Raw genomic sequence first — 20255 nt, forward strand, 5'->3', positions numbered from 1 at the left:
TCAGATCAACCTGCATTTGCAGGTTTAAATACTCTATTTGATCAGATCATATCAATAAATAATGGCTAAAAATATAAAATACCCAAATTTTGAAACTTCAATTATATATAAGATTTCAAAAAAAAAAAAAATGTGTAGATTTCTTTAAGGAAATTATTTGGAGGTGGTTTTTACCCAACCCCCCACCCAAGCGCCCACCCCCCCAACCCTTGCACATTGTGTACAAAGATAAAGACTTGTGAAAGAGCCCCTTTAGTTAGCTGGAACCTCGCTGGACACATTCAACTCACCGGGAGCTGAGGTCTGCAACTTACATCAAAACTATTCAACTAAGCAAAAAAAAGAAAGAAAAACAATAATAACAATAAAAACCAAACTCATCTATGAGGTTTTAGAGGAAGGGTGAAACCACGTGGCTTCACCCCCTTTGAATCTGCAGCTTGGCAGTGGACCAGTTCAGCTCACTCTTGATAACCTTCGTCAAAAAAAGGACTGGACACAAACTTTTAAAAAACATCAGGACGTCGTCGGTCCTAAAACATTCAAATATCACACACACTTTGTCTTCGGCGTCTCCCCCTCCTCCTCCTTTGTAATCCTCTCATTTGATTCTGAAATATTAAATATTTGGACATTTTCCTCATTTTGACCCTTTATAGAATTCCCCTCTAGCTCCGTCCTCATCCTTTCCTTTCTTTTCTTCCTCCTTTCTTTCTTTTTTAACCCACTTTCTGCGGGTTGGTAGCTCGCACGCCCTGCTCGTAGGTGATCCGCTGGCTGATCAGATACTGCGCTGCTTGCGTAGCGGCTGGCGACCCTGTTATGGTAACTTTACGGTTCCGAGTACCAGGAATGAACTCTCCCTTTTTAGAGATCTGGATGCGGGCTCCTGTTAGCTCCTGGTATTCGACCAGCGTTTTGCCTCCTTTCCCCAAAATGGCGCCAACCAGATTCTCAGGTACGGCAATTTCAACCACGTCCTTGGCTCCGTCTGCGAGCTTCTCTGTTGCTAATAAGGAAGAGGCCATCAGTGGGGATGAAGCGTTTAGGTACCCGTTGGAAGCCCCTGTCGCGGCTGCAAGAGAACCTAGGGAGAAGCCACCGAGGCCGCTCGCAGGGTGGCCGGCACTGCCGGAGGCATCGCTAGCATAAGAGGCTAGGAGGTTGGCTGCGGCGGCTGCAGCCGGGTTGGCACTAGCCGCTACTGCGGCAAGGACACCAGAGGCAGCTGCGGGGTTAAGGCCCAGGCCCAAGGTGTTGGTGTTGTAGCCGTAGCTGGCCAGTGTGTTGAGCGCTGACGTGATGGCCAGCAGGTCGTTGCCGGAGAAGCTCGACATGGCGGCGGGGAAGGCACCCATTCCCGTTAAGCCGGCCTGACCCAGAAGGCTGGAGGCAGTCGCAGCTGCTGCGGCTGCGTTGGGCAGCACCTCGGCTGTGTTAGCGTAGGGGGATCCGGTGGGGTTGGAGTTAGCGACTGGGCCGGAGACGTTGGAGTAACTGATGTTGAGGCAGCTGCTGCTCTGAGGGTCCTCCTGGATCTTTTGCACTATGATCTCCACTGCCTTGCGGTTCTGTTCGGGCTCACCACTGATTGTTACCACTCGCTCCTGCAGGTTGATGCCCTCCGGCTTCTGGGAGAGCTGCACCCAAGCCCCTGACTGCTCCATCACCGCTTTGACTGTGGCGCCTCCCTTGCCAATAATCAGCCCAGCTGTGCTGTTGGGCACGATCAATTTGGCCTGCAAAAAAAATATAAACGACATATAGTAGCAGCGAAACAACAGCATGAAAACTACATGAGGGCTAGCGCCGACTGGATCGGTGTACTATGGCAGCGCCCCGAGTTACTCAGCGATTTGTTAATCCTCGGGGGTTTAAGCTACAGCTGTCACATGGCTCTGTCTTGCTATGAAAAAAAACTGGAGGTTAAAAATAACCACATACGCTCACTTTTTCCTGACACCTTCCAGCCTGCGGGTCACGGCCCGGAGAATAGCGAGTAACAGTGGTACCTAATAAACAAAGTGTCCTGGAGGCGAACTGCGCCTACCACATGTAGACCACACACACCAATGATGGATGGCATGACTAAACAAAAATATCTGTTGTGTTTAAGCCCCAGGTGACTGGACGCAGTAAAGCCTGAATGTTTCTCAGCAGGCACTGCGAAGGCCAGAAAGCTATGCCTTTAGAAAGATTGCATACACAGAAAACAGGCCTGGAAAGTAGAGTACAGGTGGTCCTTGGTTTACGACGTTCCATGTTTCGATGCTGCTTTTTAGTCAATTTTATGTCTCCCGAAACGCAGTGCGCTAAAGAAAAGGAAAGTCATCAACCTCAATCGCAAAAAGCCCAGAGAAAGTAGACACACCCACCAATATTGGCTTCTCATGCGGTCCCTGTCTGAACCATTACTACAAATAAAGATTATTGGATGCTAATTCATGCTAGCGGGGTCATGGATTCTGTGTACAAAGATTATAAAGCCTGTAAGACCAATATCAGAACAGGAACATGTGACCTGTACTCGTGAACACGGGTGCTAATAACATGGGGCTTCAGCCCCCCTAAATAATTTGATATTTTTAAATTATTTTTTTTATAGATTTTTTTTTTTACAAATTTTTTTGCAATTGTGTTTCTTTTTTTATACAAAAAAATCTCTGACAAATTTCATATAATAGGGCAAAAGCAGGCTAATAAGCAAGCCAATAAGCAGGCTAATACTAGCCTACTATTAGTAGAAATAATCAGAAGAAGAATAATAATGATAGTAATAATAATAGGCTAATTAATAATATAATAATGAATATTATATAATTGATTCTGTCCACTGGATTCAATGGTTGCAGAGCTTGAGCAGCGGTTTTGCAGTATAGATTGTGTACTTGTGTCAATTTAATGGTGCCCTTAAACAATTGTGTATCTCTACTAAATCTGTCCAAGAAGAAAAAATGCCTGTAAGACAACCACAGGGATAAAATTAAGTAGTTGTTGTTTTATAACTATTTTTCATTTAAGTATTTTATTTATTAATCTTTCGGCAGTGGCTCAGGAAGTCGAGCAGGTCGTCCAGAAGGTCGGCAGTTCCATCCTTCCTTCCCCAGGGCAGCTGTGCCTCCAGATATAGTTTACCACCACAGCCAGTGTGTGACTGAGGAGTGAATAAATTCATTGTTCATTCATTTATTTTCTACCGCTTATCCTCACAAGGGTCGCGGCGGGTGCTGGAGCCTATCCCAGCTGTCTTCGGGCGAGAGGCAGGGTACACCCTGGACTGGTCGCCAGCCAATCACAGCGCACATATAGACAAACAACCATTCACACTCACATTCATACCTATGGACAATTTGGAGTCGCCAATTAACCTAGCATGTTTTTGGAATGTGGGAGAAAACCCACGCATGCACGAGGAACATGCAAACTCCACACAGAGATGGCCGAGGGTGGTATTGAACACTGAGCTCCTAGCTGTGAGGTCTGCGCACTAACCACTCGATCACCGTGCAGCCCTTAATTCATTGTGAAGCGATTTATTATTAGTGTGAGTTCATTTAGGTATAAGTTCCGACTTATCTCACAGTAAACAAATAAACAAAACTCAATCATAACTTGAGGACCACCTGTATATCACTTTTCAGTGTGTAACTGCACACAAACTCGAGCAGCGTATATGAGTTAGCTCCCTACTTCTGGCCCACCCTGTACAGACAGACCAGACTAGTTTCAACAGCTGATGGCAACCCTGGCATCTGAGATATTCTGTTTTTGTTTTTGTACAGGAGGAGAAATGTGTGGGCCATCGTTTTTTTTTCCCCCCTATACTGTAACTCACCTGTTTGATACGATCAGGGTTGACCGTGGTCTGCGGTTGCAGTATGCTGACTGGTTCCGGCTTCTGGGCACTCTGAGGCATCTCACGGACTTTCTCGGCAATGAAGTTGTGGACACCATTGAGAGCTTCGACTGTACCCTGTATCAGACAGACACGCTCTGTTGTTCCTGCAATGACAGACCGATAGAAGACACACAGGAGTGATCGGTTACTTTAATCCACTAAGAGTGGGAATGTACAGGATAAGCCATTCAGATTCCATTTTTTTTTTGGTGGCTAAAACGCCTAAAAAAAAGTAATCCCCAAAGTAAATATCAAGCTGTCCTTCAACTACTTGGAAAATATGGCCACACCGATTAGCTACCTGCAATGCATCAGTGCCGTAACAAACACTAAAATCATCACGCATCAACTTAACACTCAAAATGTAGCGAAGAAAAAAAGCAGTGATTATTTTTGATTACATAGGATAATCGTCTAATTCTTATTAAGTCTTGTTTCTGTATAAAACGCTAACACAATCAAATGTAGGAGTGCAAATGTTGACCTTCGAATGTGTGTTCTCATTTCATTTGCACACAAGTCACACTGATATTGTGATGGCAACGGAGTGACAAAAATTCTCTATCTTCTGTGGAAATCCAAGGCAGTCATAGTAGATTGAAACCGTGCAAGGTAATACTGCATTTGCATTTGAATAAAACGCAAAAACGGACTTTTATTAGATGGAGTATGGGATGTCTCTGGTGGAATTAACTTTGGGCTCTTTTGAAGGTTAACAACATGTCTCGGTGCTACTGACACTGACCAATAATGTCATGCCGCATAAACTCCTTACAAACTTTTAACCACAGCTGTTTTTTTTGTAAATATGAGACATAAGTACACTGAGGAACCAACCTCCCACCTTCCTTCATCATGACTCCCAAGCGCAAGGCAGTCTCCCTCGATGGCAGCGCGGCAAAGAAAAGGAAAGCCACCACCAAGTCAAACGGAAGTCAAACCACATGTCAGAAAAATGATCAGAAAGTGGAAAAATATTAACCCCCTACGGACTCTGCGGTCCGCCGGCACTGGACTTTTAACAATACCAAAACCCCAGAACAAAAACCCACAGTGAGGCAACATTTAGCCACTATGGCCCCCCACCTGTGGCCCCCCACCTGCCGGAGAGCCTCAGGACTGCAGAGACTGATATTTTTTTAAAAATATAAAAGACACACCTTTTTAATCAGGCTTTTGACTAATATTTTAAACTTTTCTTACGTTTTTTTTAATCTTTTTAGTCCTATTTTATGCTCTTTAGCTTTTAACTCTTTCCTCAGTGGGGGGTGTCGTCCACACTGGGGGCTGTGTCGGGTCTGCTGAGGGGGTGCCATCCTTGGGTCCCTTCGACCCGGCCGACCGGGGGTTCCTCCCTTTGATGTGGCGGTCCGCCCGTCTGTCGGAGTCGGGCGGCACGGGTGCTGGTCCCCCGATGGCACGGCCTGCGGCCTCCTCCCAGTGTGGACGGCCCCAAAGGTGGCATTTCCTGGATCCTCAGTGCCATGCCATGTCTCCCTACTGTGTGTGATTGTGTGTATGTGTGTGTTTTTCTTTTTAATTGTGGTAATTGTTTTTAATTCTGTATGTCTCTGCAGGAAAAGTGCTCTACAAATAAAGTTGATTTGATTTGAAAAATGGCGTTCAAAATAGGCAACTATGCCTGGTCCGAGCCACTCGGCCATCACAATCATGAACCATCATGGAGGATAAATGGCATGGAGAGTGGTAACTCAGCACACTCTCTTTGTATTCGTTTTTTTTTACAGTATGTTGTGTGTACAACATAACAAGACCAATGCTGTATTTATATTAAGACTTCTTGGCAATTTAAAATGTCGGTTGACATTTCACAAGGCGACACAATTACTGACCTATTCCTTCTGTTCCCCATTTATGCAATCAACAGAGAAACAGCTGAAAGACGCATGCTTAGTTAGTAAACCACAGCAGGGGGGTGGGGGGGGGTTGAGGAAGAGGATTCCTCTTCTATGATGTAACTCTTTCAGCACACCAACACAGAGTTTTACTCGCCGAGCAGTTCTAAGAGGCTCAACAATCTCTGGGGTTCTTTCTACACCCACGCTGATGACCCGGCCAGCATTCCGTTTCCATGGCAAAGGGGCCGAGGCATGGAAACAGGTGATGCAACAGCATGTCTGCTATGCTCCATTTTAAAAAAACTCGCCAATTTTGTATGTGACTTCCTGCCTTGCTTTCAGTCACTAGTATGTCGACTGGAATTCTTGATGCAGTGCAAAATGATGAATACAAACATGCTTGGCGGTATTCGAACAAGTTATTCTGCAACATAGTGATTTACTGTGCGCACCTCATTCTATGACACTCACTCCCTCCAACCAATTCGAATCATTCTCGACGCTATAGCAATCAACGCATCCTCATCACTAATGTTGCATTGATGAGACATAGATGATATTACATTAACACATCTGACATGACAGGGTGAGAAAAAAAACAAAGTTCTCCTCCCATTCCATGTGGAAGTGGTAAGCTGTTGGCGGCTTCTGTGTCTTTCATCCCCACTTAAAAACACGTTTTTAAGTTTAGAACAAATAAATTGGAGGCTAACTAGCTAGCGGCAGCTGCCTGTTCGGTCCCTGAAGTGACCCTGCCACATTTGTGTTGCGCAGCAAAGAATAATATGCATGTAAAGGTGACTGTAGGGGTGTTACTTCATGTCTGCAGGGCTCTAAAAATGGCAAAAAACTAATTTAGAAAGTAATAAAAAGGGTTTCTATGCTGTCAGTATGAAAATATTTCATTTATTAATATGGTAATGGTTTAATTCAATTGAACATGCATCAGATTACAATTGAATGCATCCCATAATCAGTTCACAGTTCCACATGTCCAAAAGGAGTAGGAAGAAGCAAAGCTTATTAAATCCTACCCCTCCATTTGGTACTTTTACAATCAGTAAATGTTACATTTGTTCACTTCCTGCTTTCCTAATAAGTTTTTTTCATTATTTATTTTTTTTTATTTTATTTTTGTCACGTACCGAAGTGCAAGGTGATAATGAAGGAGGTGATATTGAATCCTACTATGCTCAGCTTTACTGTAATTGCAGTCTAGGCATACAAAAAAGTACAGCAGTTACAGTAGATAGCAATATAAAATACCATAAGAAAACAGAAGACTCTAAATAAAAATACACACCAACAGAGGAAAATGAGTTACAAGTACTAAATGTGGAAGCAGTGGCTCGTTTTGGTTTTGGTTACGTGAGTCGGCCAGTCGGGGATGTGATTAGAAACCAAATTGCGCTGTCCATTCTTTGTTCTGACCCTTTTGGTCTGAAACGGCTAAGGTGGTCAAGAGGCTACACTGGTGCCGTCCCAGTTCCTCAAATGTCATTCACTGAGATACTGAAGCTGTAATTGGAAGCTGTAATTGCTCCTGATGCTGTGTTATCATAATGTGAGGGCAGATGAGTTGAGAATGATGAGCAGCTTGGCCTCGAATGAACGGCGTGTGAACAAGACAACCTGGTAAAAAACCTTGGTTAGTGTACGTCCCGGTTACCATATTTTCTGGTTTATGTCAACAATTTGAGATTAGATTTTCATTATTTGATCTTTAATATAATCCACAATTCCAACAACTCGATAAGGGGTCTCCAAATTTGATCACCATTTGAGCTACTTATTTCTAAAATCACAAATACGTAAACTTGCTGATATAGTTCATCTTCAAACAGCTAAAATAATGCATAAGACTAAAAATAACCAATTACCTAAAAATGTCATCCAATACTTCTCTACAAGAGAGGAGAAATATGATCTCAGGGAAGAACTACATTTGAAACACTTATATGCTAGGACTACGTTAAAAAGCCATAGCATTTCAGTATGTGGAATCAAACTATGGAATGGATTGAGTAAGGAACTCGAACAATGCACAACGATGAGCCAATTCAAGAAACAATACAAGCAGTTGATGTTTGCTAAATACAAGGATGAAGAGTCTTGAACCAGTACTGATGTGCTATATATATATATATATATATATATATATCACTATATTGACAGTTACTATGGTACCCATTATGTCATTAGATGCTCATATCACCTCGTACTCCGGTAGGTGAAAAAATAAAAAAATATATATATATTTTTTAAAACTTAAATTATATTAGGAAAGCAGGAAGTGAACAAATGTAACAGTTACTGATTGTAAAAGTACCAGATGGCAGGATAGAATTTAATAAGCTTTGCTTCTTCCTACTCCTTTTGGACATGTGGAACTGTGAACTGATTATGTGATGCATTCAATTGTAATCTGATGCATGTTCAAATGAAATAAAACCATTACCATAACCATTACTTAAAGGATAGGTAAGCTGTTTGTGTTTGATTGATATGAGTGGCTACAATTAAATTGTACTTTATTTACACAACAGATCTTCACGCCAACTGTATTTTGTTGTAATTTGACATTAAGAACATTAAATCCACACTGTGAATGTCGCACCTCGGGGGTTGTAAATCTACGGGGTACACTGAAACACCCCTTTTTAAGAAAAAAGCCAATACATTGCAGGGGCAAATAAACAAGCTGCAAATGAGATTTCTGTGAGTTTGGGACCACATAGAAGCACAGTTGGTGTTGCTCCTCGGCACCTGCTGGTCATTTTTGAAGTGACAAAGAGTGACGAGGGAAACATTCACACAAGTAGCTCTGCTTTCAACCTAATGTGTGCTTTTACGTCTACTCATAAATTGCACATTATTAATAACATTTCCAAACATTAACGTCACAGTCTTGCTTTAAGGATTACACATTCCAGGGTGTGTTATTGCAATAATGTGGCTGTAATGTCTTATTCATGGTCATTTGGAGATTTATCATTTTGTTCCCATTAGGGCAAAACACTAACTAAATAAAACACTAACTGTTAAAGGAGACGGGGTTCAGAGCACCTTGCTTTGTACTAAGATTAAAAGAACCAGACTTATGAACCTTTCCGCCTGAAAAAAATACACCACTGGGCAATCGTACAGAAAGTTTGCGGCAAAAGATAAAAATGTGCATTTTGAAAGCGTGTCGCAGAGCAACCCTGCAGCTGCCAAGCCACTGTGCTTGTTTGGTGCCGTAAGGCTACAAATGTTATCGTAGATGAGATGCCTTTATGACTCGCAACCATCTGCAGTCGAGCTTGGCAGGAGCTTGTGGAGCTATCCATTTAGATTCCCATACCTACGTTACTCAGATTTGGATGCCAGGTTGACAGATATCACGAGAAATATTTCAGGCTTTGAGTAGCAGGCCTTTTTTTTTTTTTTGGCAGAGAGCGGAGAAAAAAAAATGCTCCTGGGACTCAACTTGTCAGTCCTCGGCTTTGCCAAAGACACCAGTGACGCTCAAGATCTTTCGTCTTGATTTTTGGCTGAACAAAGTTGTAATTCTTCTACTTAGTTGCTTAAGCTCTTCCCTCTGCTAAGAATCCAGCGCCGCCTCAACTTTATATATCCGCCGTTCGATGTCTCCACGATACGCCACGCATCACCCGTCATCACGCTCGGGGTTTTCAAAGTCATTCACACACACACAAGTAATGTGGTGATTCGCAAACATTTCACAAAACAGTTTAGTTGGCTGTCGGCGGTGACACGTTCTGTTGTATGGGTGAACGTTTAGTGTCATGTATGTGAAATACGCTTCACAGCGGGCGGGTTAGGGAGGAAATAATGGCACCTAATTAACACGCGTGATTGTAATTGGACTTTGACATTTGCAAGAATACTCAGTGCTTCCCTGGGGACTGCGGGAAGGGGGTGGCGCGAGGTGACATCACTGTCTAATTTGCACAACTGGCCTCGATGCAAGAAAAAAAGTATAACAATTATGTTTATAAATACATTGAGAAGAGCGATACATGCCTTCGTGTTCATATTAGCCAGGAAAATGTCACAAGATTTGTCGCTATTTGCTTTAGAGCGGGGCGGCACGGCGGTCGAGTGGTTAGCGTGCAGACCTCACAGCTAGGAGACCAAGGTTCAATTCCACCCTCTGCCATCTCTGTGCCATCTTACTCAGGTTTCCTCCCACATTCCAAAAACATTTATTTTTACATTAGAGCCCTCTAGACATGAAATAACACCCCTATAGTCACCTTTTCATTCATATTACCCAATATAGTTAACATAATAACAAAAATAAAGCTTGTGCGTGTTGCTGTAAATGCTGTAAAGGTGGTGGAAGACAGGAAGTGACATTGAGGGACCCGAGTTCGATTCCACTCTCTGCCATCTCCGTGTGGAGTTTGCATGTTCTCCCCGTGCATGCGTGGGTTTTCTCCGGGTACTCCGGTTTCCTCCCACATTCCAAAAACATGCTAGGTTAATTGGCAACTCCAAATTGTCCATAGGTATGAATGTGAGTGTGAATGGTTGTTTGTCTATATGTGCCCTGTGATTGACTGGCGACCAGTCCAGGGTGTACCCCGCCTCTCGCCCGAAGACAGCTGGGATAGGCTCCAGCACCGCCCCCCTCCTCCCCTCCGCGACCCTCGTGAGGAAAAAGCAGTAGAAAATGGCAACACCCATCCTTCCTGCTACGTCTTTGCCGCCATATACTGTGCCAAGTTGGAACGACATTCACAGACAGTCCCGTTGTAATATGTTAAAAAATGAGTGCCAACAGGTAGCGCAAAATGTATTTCCCTCCATTATCGTATTGATTGGTTCCAGATCCACCGTGATAAGTAGGATTCAATATCAATAAACAGAATATTGTCATAGTTTGAGCATGGAATGCCTCCTTATGACCTTTTTTTTTTACTATTATCAGAGCCCTGTAGATATGCAATAACACCCCTATAGTCACCTTTACACTTCTATTATTCTTTCTTTACAGTGAACTGCACAACATTGATGTGCAGGCTACGGAATCACTGCATAAGAGACGACCGCTGCTCATAGCATATAGCAAGCTACCGAGCTAAGTAGTTAGCCTACAACTTATTTGTTCTAAATTTAAAAAACGTAGACGGGAAGGAGGGCAAAGTAAAAAGCCAAAAAAATGACCACTTCCACATTTATTTTGTTTTCTCACTGTTGCATCGAAGGTACTGTAATGTCTCATCAGTGATTATTTATTTATACATTCAATGCACTAAACAACAGGTAATCATTTTTGGCATGAAAACAAGCCTACTGTACTGTATATTGAATAAGACGTGTCACAAGGCATGCTGGGTGTGAAAACACTGATGTTAACACCTAGCATGAGGACATTTCAGCGTGCATTGAACAAGGTGCAAATTCCAGCAGGCTTAGCTCTTTATAAGTAATATAAATTGTGGCATGTGAGGTGGAGGTGAAAGATTTTCAAGTTAGGCGTTAATGGTTGCTAAATGCCATAAAAGCCTGCCGGTGCCACAAGTGAGTATTCTAGAAGACGTTATTATAGCTGCACCATATAGTTACAATGTACGAACTGTGACTGCTGGACTGTGTTCGCAGTTTACGAAAAAGAAACCATGTGAACCACGGTTGTCCAAAAGTCCAGTCTCTTAATGCCCAGATCTTTATGCTGTGACAAACTGAGGACTACCATATTTCTATTAGTATTATGGCTGTCCGGGTTGCTTAAAGTTGCTCACTTTTAAGCACTAGCCGGCGAAGATGATATCCTCAGACTCCATAACAAAAACTGCTCCAAAAATCTGTGCAATTAACCATGCAATAAACTGTGCAATGACCTTGCAATAAACCTGTGGCTTGATTTGTATTACCTTATTTTTGCACTTTACCTGCTCTTGTGTGCTTTATCTTATCTTATTGCAACAGTTGCTATGCTGTGTCTGTCTGTTTGTTTGTTTGTTTGTTCCACCCTCTTCTCACAACATGTCCATCCCCAGGTTCTAGAGTCAGGTTCACCAATAAGACAACAACTAGATCCCTGCTCCTCCTGGACCGATGCCATGATTACCGTATTTTCAGGACTATAGGTCGCTCCGGAGTATAAGTCGCACAAGGCCAAAAATGCATAATTATGGAGAAAAAAAACATACATAAGTCGCACCGGAGTATAAGTCACATTTTTTGCGGGTAATTTATTTTCCAAACTACTTGACCAAAACAGACATTACGTCCTCTTGGAAGGCAAGTTCTAACAATAAAAGAATAGAGAACAGGCTGAATAGGTGTAAGATATGCTAACACAATGGTCATTCAGCTACATGAAAAATAAACATGAACAGAAAAGGTGTCCAGTGTTTATGTAACATAAACAGTTTTATCATTTATAAGTTGCTCTGGAGTATAAGTCGCAGGAACAGCCAACCTATGAAAAAAAGTGTGACTTATAGTCCGGAAAAACATAGACATAGACATAGATATTTTCTGGACTATAAGTCGCTCCGGAGTATAAGTCGTACAAGGCCAAAAATGCATAATTAGGTAGAAAAAAACATACATAAGTCGCACCGGAGTATAAGTCACATTTTTTGCGGGTAATTTATTTTACAAACTACTTGACCAAAACAGACATTACGTCCTCTTGGAAGGCAAGTTCTAACAACAAAAGAATAGAGAACAGGCTGAATAGGTGTAAGATACGCTAACACAATGGTTATTCAGCTACATGAAAAATAAACATGAACAGAAAAGGTGTCCAGTGTTTATGTAACATAAACAGTTTTGTCATTTATAAGTTGCTCTGGAGTATAAGTCGCAGGAACAGCCAACCTATGAAAAAAAGTGTGACTTATAGTCCGGAAAAAACGATATATACCGTATTTTATGGACTATAAGTCGCTCCGGAGTATAAGTCGTACAAGGCCAAAATGCGAGTAATTTATTTTAGAAACTACTTGACCAAAACAGACAATAGAGAACAGGCTGAATAGGTGTAAGATATGCTAACACAATGGTTATTCAGCTACATGAAAAATAAACAAACAGAAAAGGTGTCCAGTGTTTATGTATTTTATGTAACATAAACAGTTTTTTCACGTATAAGTCACAGAAACAGCCAACGTATGAAAAAAAGTGTGACTTATAGTCCGGAAAATACGATATATTTGATCTCTCGATGACATCACAACAACCAAGACGATGTAACCTGGCCTCAACCAAAAGTTTAGTGTTTACTTTTTTGACTTGCTCGTTTATGTGTGGATGGTGAATTCCCACAGTTCTGTTCATGCAATGTGCTCACATAAGGTGATGTGAGTCATTAGGTAGGAGTGGGTGTGTGTGTGTGCTTCTTACACGGTACGAGTGGGCGCATGTGCTGTACAGTGCTCCGCAATATCAAGGGGGATCGTGCAATTCAATCAGGCAAAAAGTTTTATGAAGAACTCGGGCGTGTATGTAAACGGTCAAAATGACGTCATTGCGCCCGTCCTCGACTACACGGAACCCAATCTGAAAGAAACACTGAGTGGGGAGGAGGAAAGAGGAAACTTGGCTTGTGTTGGAGTAGCTTGAGTACAGCTGGGAGAGGGGTCATGTCTACTGAGAGAGATTGAAAGAGGCTATTTCTGGGATGGCCCGCCTGTCCCCTCTCTCGCATACAATCATGCATCATCCCCACTCTTCACTATCTCTACTCACTCATCTCAGCCATCCACACCGACGACTCATTTTACAGCCCCGTCAGGGTCTTTTATGTCTTTCGTGGATGGATGGGAGGCGTGAGGTGAGGTTAGTGGGAGTCGGAGGGTGCGCTAACACTAGGTCCACCGTATCGTGCCTGGGCCCACTTCAACACTGAAAGTCCGGCAAGTATCTTTGGCTCGTGTTGATTGCTGGGCACTGATTCGTGTCCAGTCACGGCACACTTCCCCTCTTTAGGCATGATGGTTGGGGGGGGGGGGTCTTGGGCCTGGCACGATTCAAAGTCATCGAATTACAGAAACGGCATAACGGAGACAATTTAAAATAAATAGCGGTGTCATGAGATCTTGAGAGATTTAAACTCAATTAAAAACAGGGCAACCAATCAGACCATGAACCATGGCATTGCTACTATGAATGATAATATGGAATATGGAAGTGGTGGACTATGCGAGGCATTATTGGAGTCGCATGTTAAATTTGCACCTTAACATACACAGCATCAACGTGCGTGGAAGTTTTTTTTTTCCCATCAGATTTGAATCCAACATACTGTATCTACATTTGATCAAAGTCACTTAATATTTTTCAGATTGGGATACCGAGACGTTCGCTCTTGATCACCGTTACCATTAATCACCGTCAAACATGGCAGCACCGGGTCTGCTGGGAACAGGTCTCGGACTACAGTTCACCGTTGCGTGTACTCTGATTCTTGCTTGCGAGGCTTGCTTTATCCAACACCTCACACATGGAAATCTGTGTTGACAATTTAGCAGCATGGTCGCTATATTTAGCGAGTAAGTGTTTCTTTCGTTATGCATTTATTCAGTAATTAAATACACACGGTCAACAAAAGGTGAAGTATCCGCCACGCAGGCTTTCTGACTGTGTCAGAGAGCTCTAAAACCTCCACTATTCCACCCGACAAAGACAGACAGAGGCTGGACTGGACGGCAAAACATCTGAGGAACGAGGTTCGTTGCATTAATGTTAAAGTCTCGTCTTGTGACATATCTAGAAATAAAATGCTACAACGACAAATTAGTCAAAAGTCAGACCCTAATAATAATAAATAATAAATAATAATAAAGACATGTGGTTCAATTCATGCAATCGCTCCTCAAAGTAAGACAAAGAAATTGCAGTAAATTTAATAACAATACATTTTTACTTAGAAGCGCTTTTCTATACACTGAAAAGGCAATCAATACAATGCACAATGCCCGACTTCAGGTGTGTTGTGGGCTCAGGCGCAGTACGGTTGGATTGTTTGAGCCACTGCAGAGAAGTGTGCAGGAAAGAATGGTTTCTCTGGTTTTCTAGTCCCCTGATTTCTCTTGTGTGCGATTGTGCTGCTGTTGTGGTGTGCTCCAGACTGCCGCAGGAAGACAGATGAGGGTGTGAACTGTGTGTAATGGTGTTAGCATGCTACCTCAGCCAAAACTGCAATGACGTAGCTGAAATATCTAACATTTAAGACTGAGCCGCTGTAGTTTTGTCAGTCTGTACCCGACTACTCAGTCACAGAGGCAGTTGTTTCTCATTACTCGTGTGGACCAGGACAACCACCCAATCAAATCCTTGCCAGCACACTCTACATGAACTCCTCACTCGTCACAATTATGAGCGAGGGAATGGACAGAGCAGGTGGTGTGGCCTGTGACCATATCAAAAGAGAGAAGTAAGAATACAATGTTTGTATCTTGACCTACATATGTCCAGGACCTATCTAAAAAATATAAAAAAGTCTAAATATTTAAAGAGACAAGTACTCGACTTGATCGCCGGAACAACAGGCACAATAATAACAACATAATGATCATCATAATGATGGATGGATTCACTTATCGCCATCAGGTGAATTTACTGTAGTTCCAGTGAACTCCCTCAAACATACTGTAGTTCAGCAAAAGTGTCCTGCACATCTGATCTGATTGCATATTTAATAAATACAACTTTAAAAATGAATTTAAGTTCAATATGTGTATTATCAGGCTGCACGGTGGACGAGTGGTTAGTGTGCAGACCTCACAGCTAGGAGACCAGGGTTCAATTCCAGTTTGCATGTTCTCCCTGTGCATGCATAGGTTTTCTCCGGGTACTCTGGTTTCCTCCCACATTCCAAAAACATGCTAGGTTAATTAGCGACTCCAAATTGTCCATAGGTATGAATGTGAGTGTGAATGGTTGTTTGTCTATATGTGCCCTGTGATTGGCTGGCCACCAGTCCAGGGTGTACCCCACCTCTCGCCCGAAGACAGCTGGGATAGGCTCCAGCACCCCCCGCGACACTCGTGAGGAAAAAGCGGTAGAAAATGAATGAATGAATGAATGCATGTGTATTATCAGGCTGCACTGCGGTCGAGTGGTTAGCGCGCAGACCTCACAGCTAGGAGACCAGGGTTCATTTCCACCCTCGGCCATCTCTGTGTGGAGTTTGCATGTTCTCCCCGTGCATGCGTGGGTTTTCTCCGGGTACTCCGGTTTCCTCCCACATTCCAAAAACATGCTAGGTTAATTGGCGACTTCAAATTGTCCATAGGTATGAATGTGAGTGTGAATGGTTGTTTGTCTATATGTGCCCTGTGATTGGCTGCCGACCAGTCCAGGGTGTACCCCACCTTTCGCCCGAAGACAGCTGGGATAGGCTCCAGCACCTCCCGCGATCCTCATGAGGTAAAGCGGTAGAAAATGAATGAAAACTAATGTGTATTATCAGATGAAGAGTTGAGGAAAGACACAAACTGAAGTTTATTTTGAGAGACTTACAAGAAGCAAATGGCACCAAATCTGTGGAATGGCCCATGGGTGACATACCATATCAAAGCTGGATAATCCAGGATATAAAAAATAAAAAAAAAGGGTACAAAGACTGCTGCAAGTGAAGTAAAATTTACATCATGGAAAAGCTGTCCATTTCACTCAAAGTCCACATTTTTTGTCCTGATCTGTATACTGGGTATAATAAACCCCTAACTTTATCTAAATATGCACACGGTGGATAAACTGTTATGCAAAAAAAATGGCAGTAGAAAGCTTTGGAATAGCTGACCTAAGATAAAATAATCCATTCATCCATCCATTTTCTACAGCGCTTGTCTTTAGGGTCACAGGTGAGCTGGGGGCGATCCAGACTGGGTTCGCCAATCACAGGACACATACTGTCGTCCCTCACCACTTTGCGGTTGCATCATCGCTGCCTCACGCTACAACGTTTCTTCTAAAATGTATTAATTCATAAACTGTTTCGCGGTTGACTATGGCCTTTTATTAGTCAAAAAATATTGATAAGAAGTCATATGTATATATGTCCAACCTGACATAGTAAAAAAAAAAAAAAAAACATTCTCCTCCCATTCCATGTGGAAGTGGTAAGTTATGCTTCTGACTTTGTCCTTTAGAATAGATAACTTTAGAATAAATAAATTGGAGGCTGGTTAGCACGCAGGTCTCGCAGCTAGGAGACCCGAGTTCAATTCCACTCTCAGTCATCTCTGCGTGGAGTTTGCATGTTCTCCCCGTGCATGCGTGGGTTTTCTACGGGTACTCCGGTTTCCTCCCACATTTCAAAAACATGCTAGGTTAATTGGCGAATCCAAATTGTCCATATGTATGAATGTGAGTGTGAATGGTTGTTTGTCTGTATGTGCCCTGTGATTGGCTGGCCACCAGTCCAGGGTGTACCCCGCCTCTCGCCCGAAGACAGCTGGGATAGGCTCCGGCACCACCCGCAACCCTTGTTAGGATAAGCGGTAGAAAATGAATGAATGAAATTGGAGGCTAACTAGTTAGCTACTAGTTAGCTCGGGAGAATGCTGTACTTAAAGCAGCGTCCGTCTCTTGTGTCCCTGCAGTAACCCCGTAGCCTAGAGTTTCGCAATGTGATGTGAACAAAGAAGAATAGGAGTGTAAAGGTGACTATAGGGGTGTTATTTCATACCCACAGACTTTAATAATGGTTCATTCATTTTCTACCGCTTTTCCTCACGAGGGTCGCGGGGGCGGCTGGAGCCTATCCCAGCTGTCTTTGGGCGACAGGTGGGGTACACCCTGGACTGGTGGCCAGCCAATCACAGGGCACATATAGACAAACAACCATTCACACTCACATTCATACCTATGGACAATTTGGAGTCGCCAATTAACCTAGCATGTTTTTGGAATGTGGGAGGAAACCGGAGTGCTTTAATAATGGTAAAAAATATATATATTCCATGTAATCCTGGGATGGGGGGGGACTTCATTCACAAACATTCACTTTCACACCTCTAGTTACTATCTTCAAAGGATGCGGAATGTGTCCATTTCTGAAACTGTTAGCCCACATTGAGCGTAAAGCTGTTAAACTCTGACGGAAAAAAACGAGTAAAGCTTTTTTCACAACTAAAATCAAAATGTCAGCACACATTATTGTGAGTGTCAAACGTAATCATGTGATGTTCTTTCGTGTACCTTATTACAGAGACAAATAAATCATAGCCATTTTCCAAAGAAGCATGCAGCAGTTTCATTATTTTATGTAACACCAAAAACATTGCCATACCTCTTCTTTTTAATATACTGTACACACTTCTGTCCCTGAAGGGAAATTTCAATGTTCGCTGTCTGTGTGTTTTGTACTGTAAGCATTACAAGAAGTCATTTACACACATACAGGAAAGGGAGTGAGAGAGTGTTCCGCCCGTGAGCATAGTCTAGGGGTGGGGGTTGTTTCTTGCTCAAGGGCACCTCAAGAGAGCCTGACCAGAAGACAAGCTTCTCTCATAAGCGACAGTCCCGATTTCTATACTTTTTATCTGGTGGCAGAAATCAAACCTTTGAACGAAAGCCAAGTCCTACAGACTGAGCATCCTTCTTTCTTTCGTGAAATGTCCTCGACATTGAAAAACATACACAAAAAAAACAATATTGCTCATCAGTTCTTCATTAGCTCCTCAGTAACTACTGGTATTTTTATGTAACTTATTGTGAAGTCAGAGTGAGTTCCGTTGAACAAATGGCGGTCCAAATTTATTCCTGCCGTTCCTTAACAATTCCACACAGTATTACTGCAATGTCGGTTGAAAAACGGAATCTGCTGTTAAATTAGCCACGTTTACATGAGGAGTTTTTCTCTTTCCGAATGACCTTTCCGAAAACAATGCTATCCATGGAAAGGAATATTCCAATCACGTGTCTACATGCGCCGCTATAATCAACCAGAATAGTCAATGGGGCATGCGCAGTAAAGCGTAAACACCAACATCACGTGATACCGACTTCCTCCAGTTTTTCTTTCTCTTGTTGGAATAACTCCGTATTGCCAGTTTTTCATTTGTGCAGTCTTGAAATTTAGTTTGAATCAAAAACAAACTTTCCGCAGCAGTCCAGTGCCGATTGCTCGCCTCCATTTTTTTTTTAAATCGAAGAACGTCTGCAGTTGCGTGTTACGTCATATCTCAGCATTCGTTGAAAGAACGCACCCGGGAACAGGAAAAGATAAAGTTCAATCTTGCTAATATTTTGTAATTAAGCTCGACACATGTTTTATATAGATATGTATTTTCTTTTTTTTAATAAAACTGGACTTGTGAATGGCGTATAGAAGGGTTTAGATTCTGTTCCACAGATGGCGCTAATGCACACGAAAGCTGCTTGCCAACCGCCAATAAACAACAGAAGAAAAAAAACACCACGAAGAAGAACGCAGTCTGACAACTTTCCGATTGAGCGGGTACAAGATACCTCAATCGGAATGGGGAAAGGAATATTCCACCCCTCTGAATCCGATTATATAGTCATTCGGATTGGCACTTTTCTTCCGGAATGAGGTGTATACAAAGGTTACATTCTTTCCGTTTGAGCAAATAACCCGAATGGAATTGTAAACGTGGCTAATGACATAATGTGAATGAAATGCTGGCATCATGAGAAGAAATAATGTTTGTGACAAGCAAAGTTTCCTGGCGGACGGCTGAAAGGTGTCGGAATCCCATCACAAACACTAGCCCGTTGAAACTAATGGAAGCTAATACATTAGTGCGTGCAAAACTGAGGTGGTATGAGTGTTGCATTTTATGGTGAAGTTCTGAGTGAAATAAGGAACGTTAATTCTAGCACCCGGCTCGTCTTAACCGTCAACGCACACAATGCGTTTCCGAGATCTATGAAAAATGTCGTCATGTGTTGTCGTATTGACAATGGCGTCAGCCAGCCAGTCCGACGAGCGCCAATAGAAACAGACGCACCTGACATTAAGAGGCAGGGCAATCCTTTTTAAGACTTCCACTTTGTCCGCCTTTTTATTGGTCAGGTGTTAATTTCAACACGTACATTTAACAGTGTGCTCTGAATAACCGAGGAGTACACCGCAACATGGGGATTATACACCCTCATCACTTCTATAAACATCTGGACCTAATAAGCAATGAGACGCACAGCACCTGTTTTTTTTTTTTTTTTAGCTGTTTGAAGCCTCCTCTGAGGCATGAAGGACAAACACAGACTGTTCGACGACTCAGGTATTTGAGTTTGCTGGAAAGGGGGGTGCCTGAATCTGAAACGAGCATCTCTCACCTTTTGCAATGTTGCCGTTTCTTTTATTCATTCATTCATTCATTTTCTACCGCTTTTCCTCGTGAGGGTCGCCGGGGTGCTGGAGCCTATCCCAGCTGTCTTTGGGCGAGAGGCGGTGGCCAGCCAATCACCGGGCACATATAGACAAACAACCATTCACACTCACATTCATACCTATGGACAATTTGGAGTGGCCAATTAACCTAGCATGTTTTTGGAATGTGGGAGGA

The 20255-nt window shown here is 42.7% G+C and overlaps 1 protein-coding gene across 2 annotated transcripts in view; it reads right to left on the reverse strand.

Annotated features, from left to right (window-relative positions):
* Window positions 1-213: 213 nt before the first annotated feature.
* Window positions 214-20255, reverse strand: part of nova1 (NOVA alternative splicing regulator 1) — a 28161-nt gene continuing 8119 nt past the window's right edge. For both annotated transcript variants that reach the window (XM_058087231.2, XM_058087232.2), the window contains exons 3-4: window positions 3836-4002; window positions 214-1739 (exon numbers count right to left, since the gene is read on the reverse strand). In XM_058087231.2, coding sequence (XP_057943214.1) covers window positions 720-1739; window positions 3836-4002 — 1187 coding nt within the window. In that variant the 3' untranslated portion in view covers window positions 214-719. The remainder of the gene's footprint in view (window positions 1740-3835; window positions 4003-20255) is intronic.

This window comes from Doryrhamphus excisus, linkage group LG21 (genome assembly GCF_037039965.1).
Source record: "Doryrhamphus excisus strain RoL-2023G ecotype Guam linkage group LG21, RoL_Dexc_Guam_v1.1, whole genome shotgun sequence".
NCBI classification, from domain to species: domain Eukaryota; kingdom Metazoa; phylum Chordata; class Actinopteri; order Syngnathiformes; family Syngnathidae; genus Doryrhamphus; species Doryrhamphus excisus.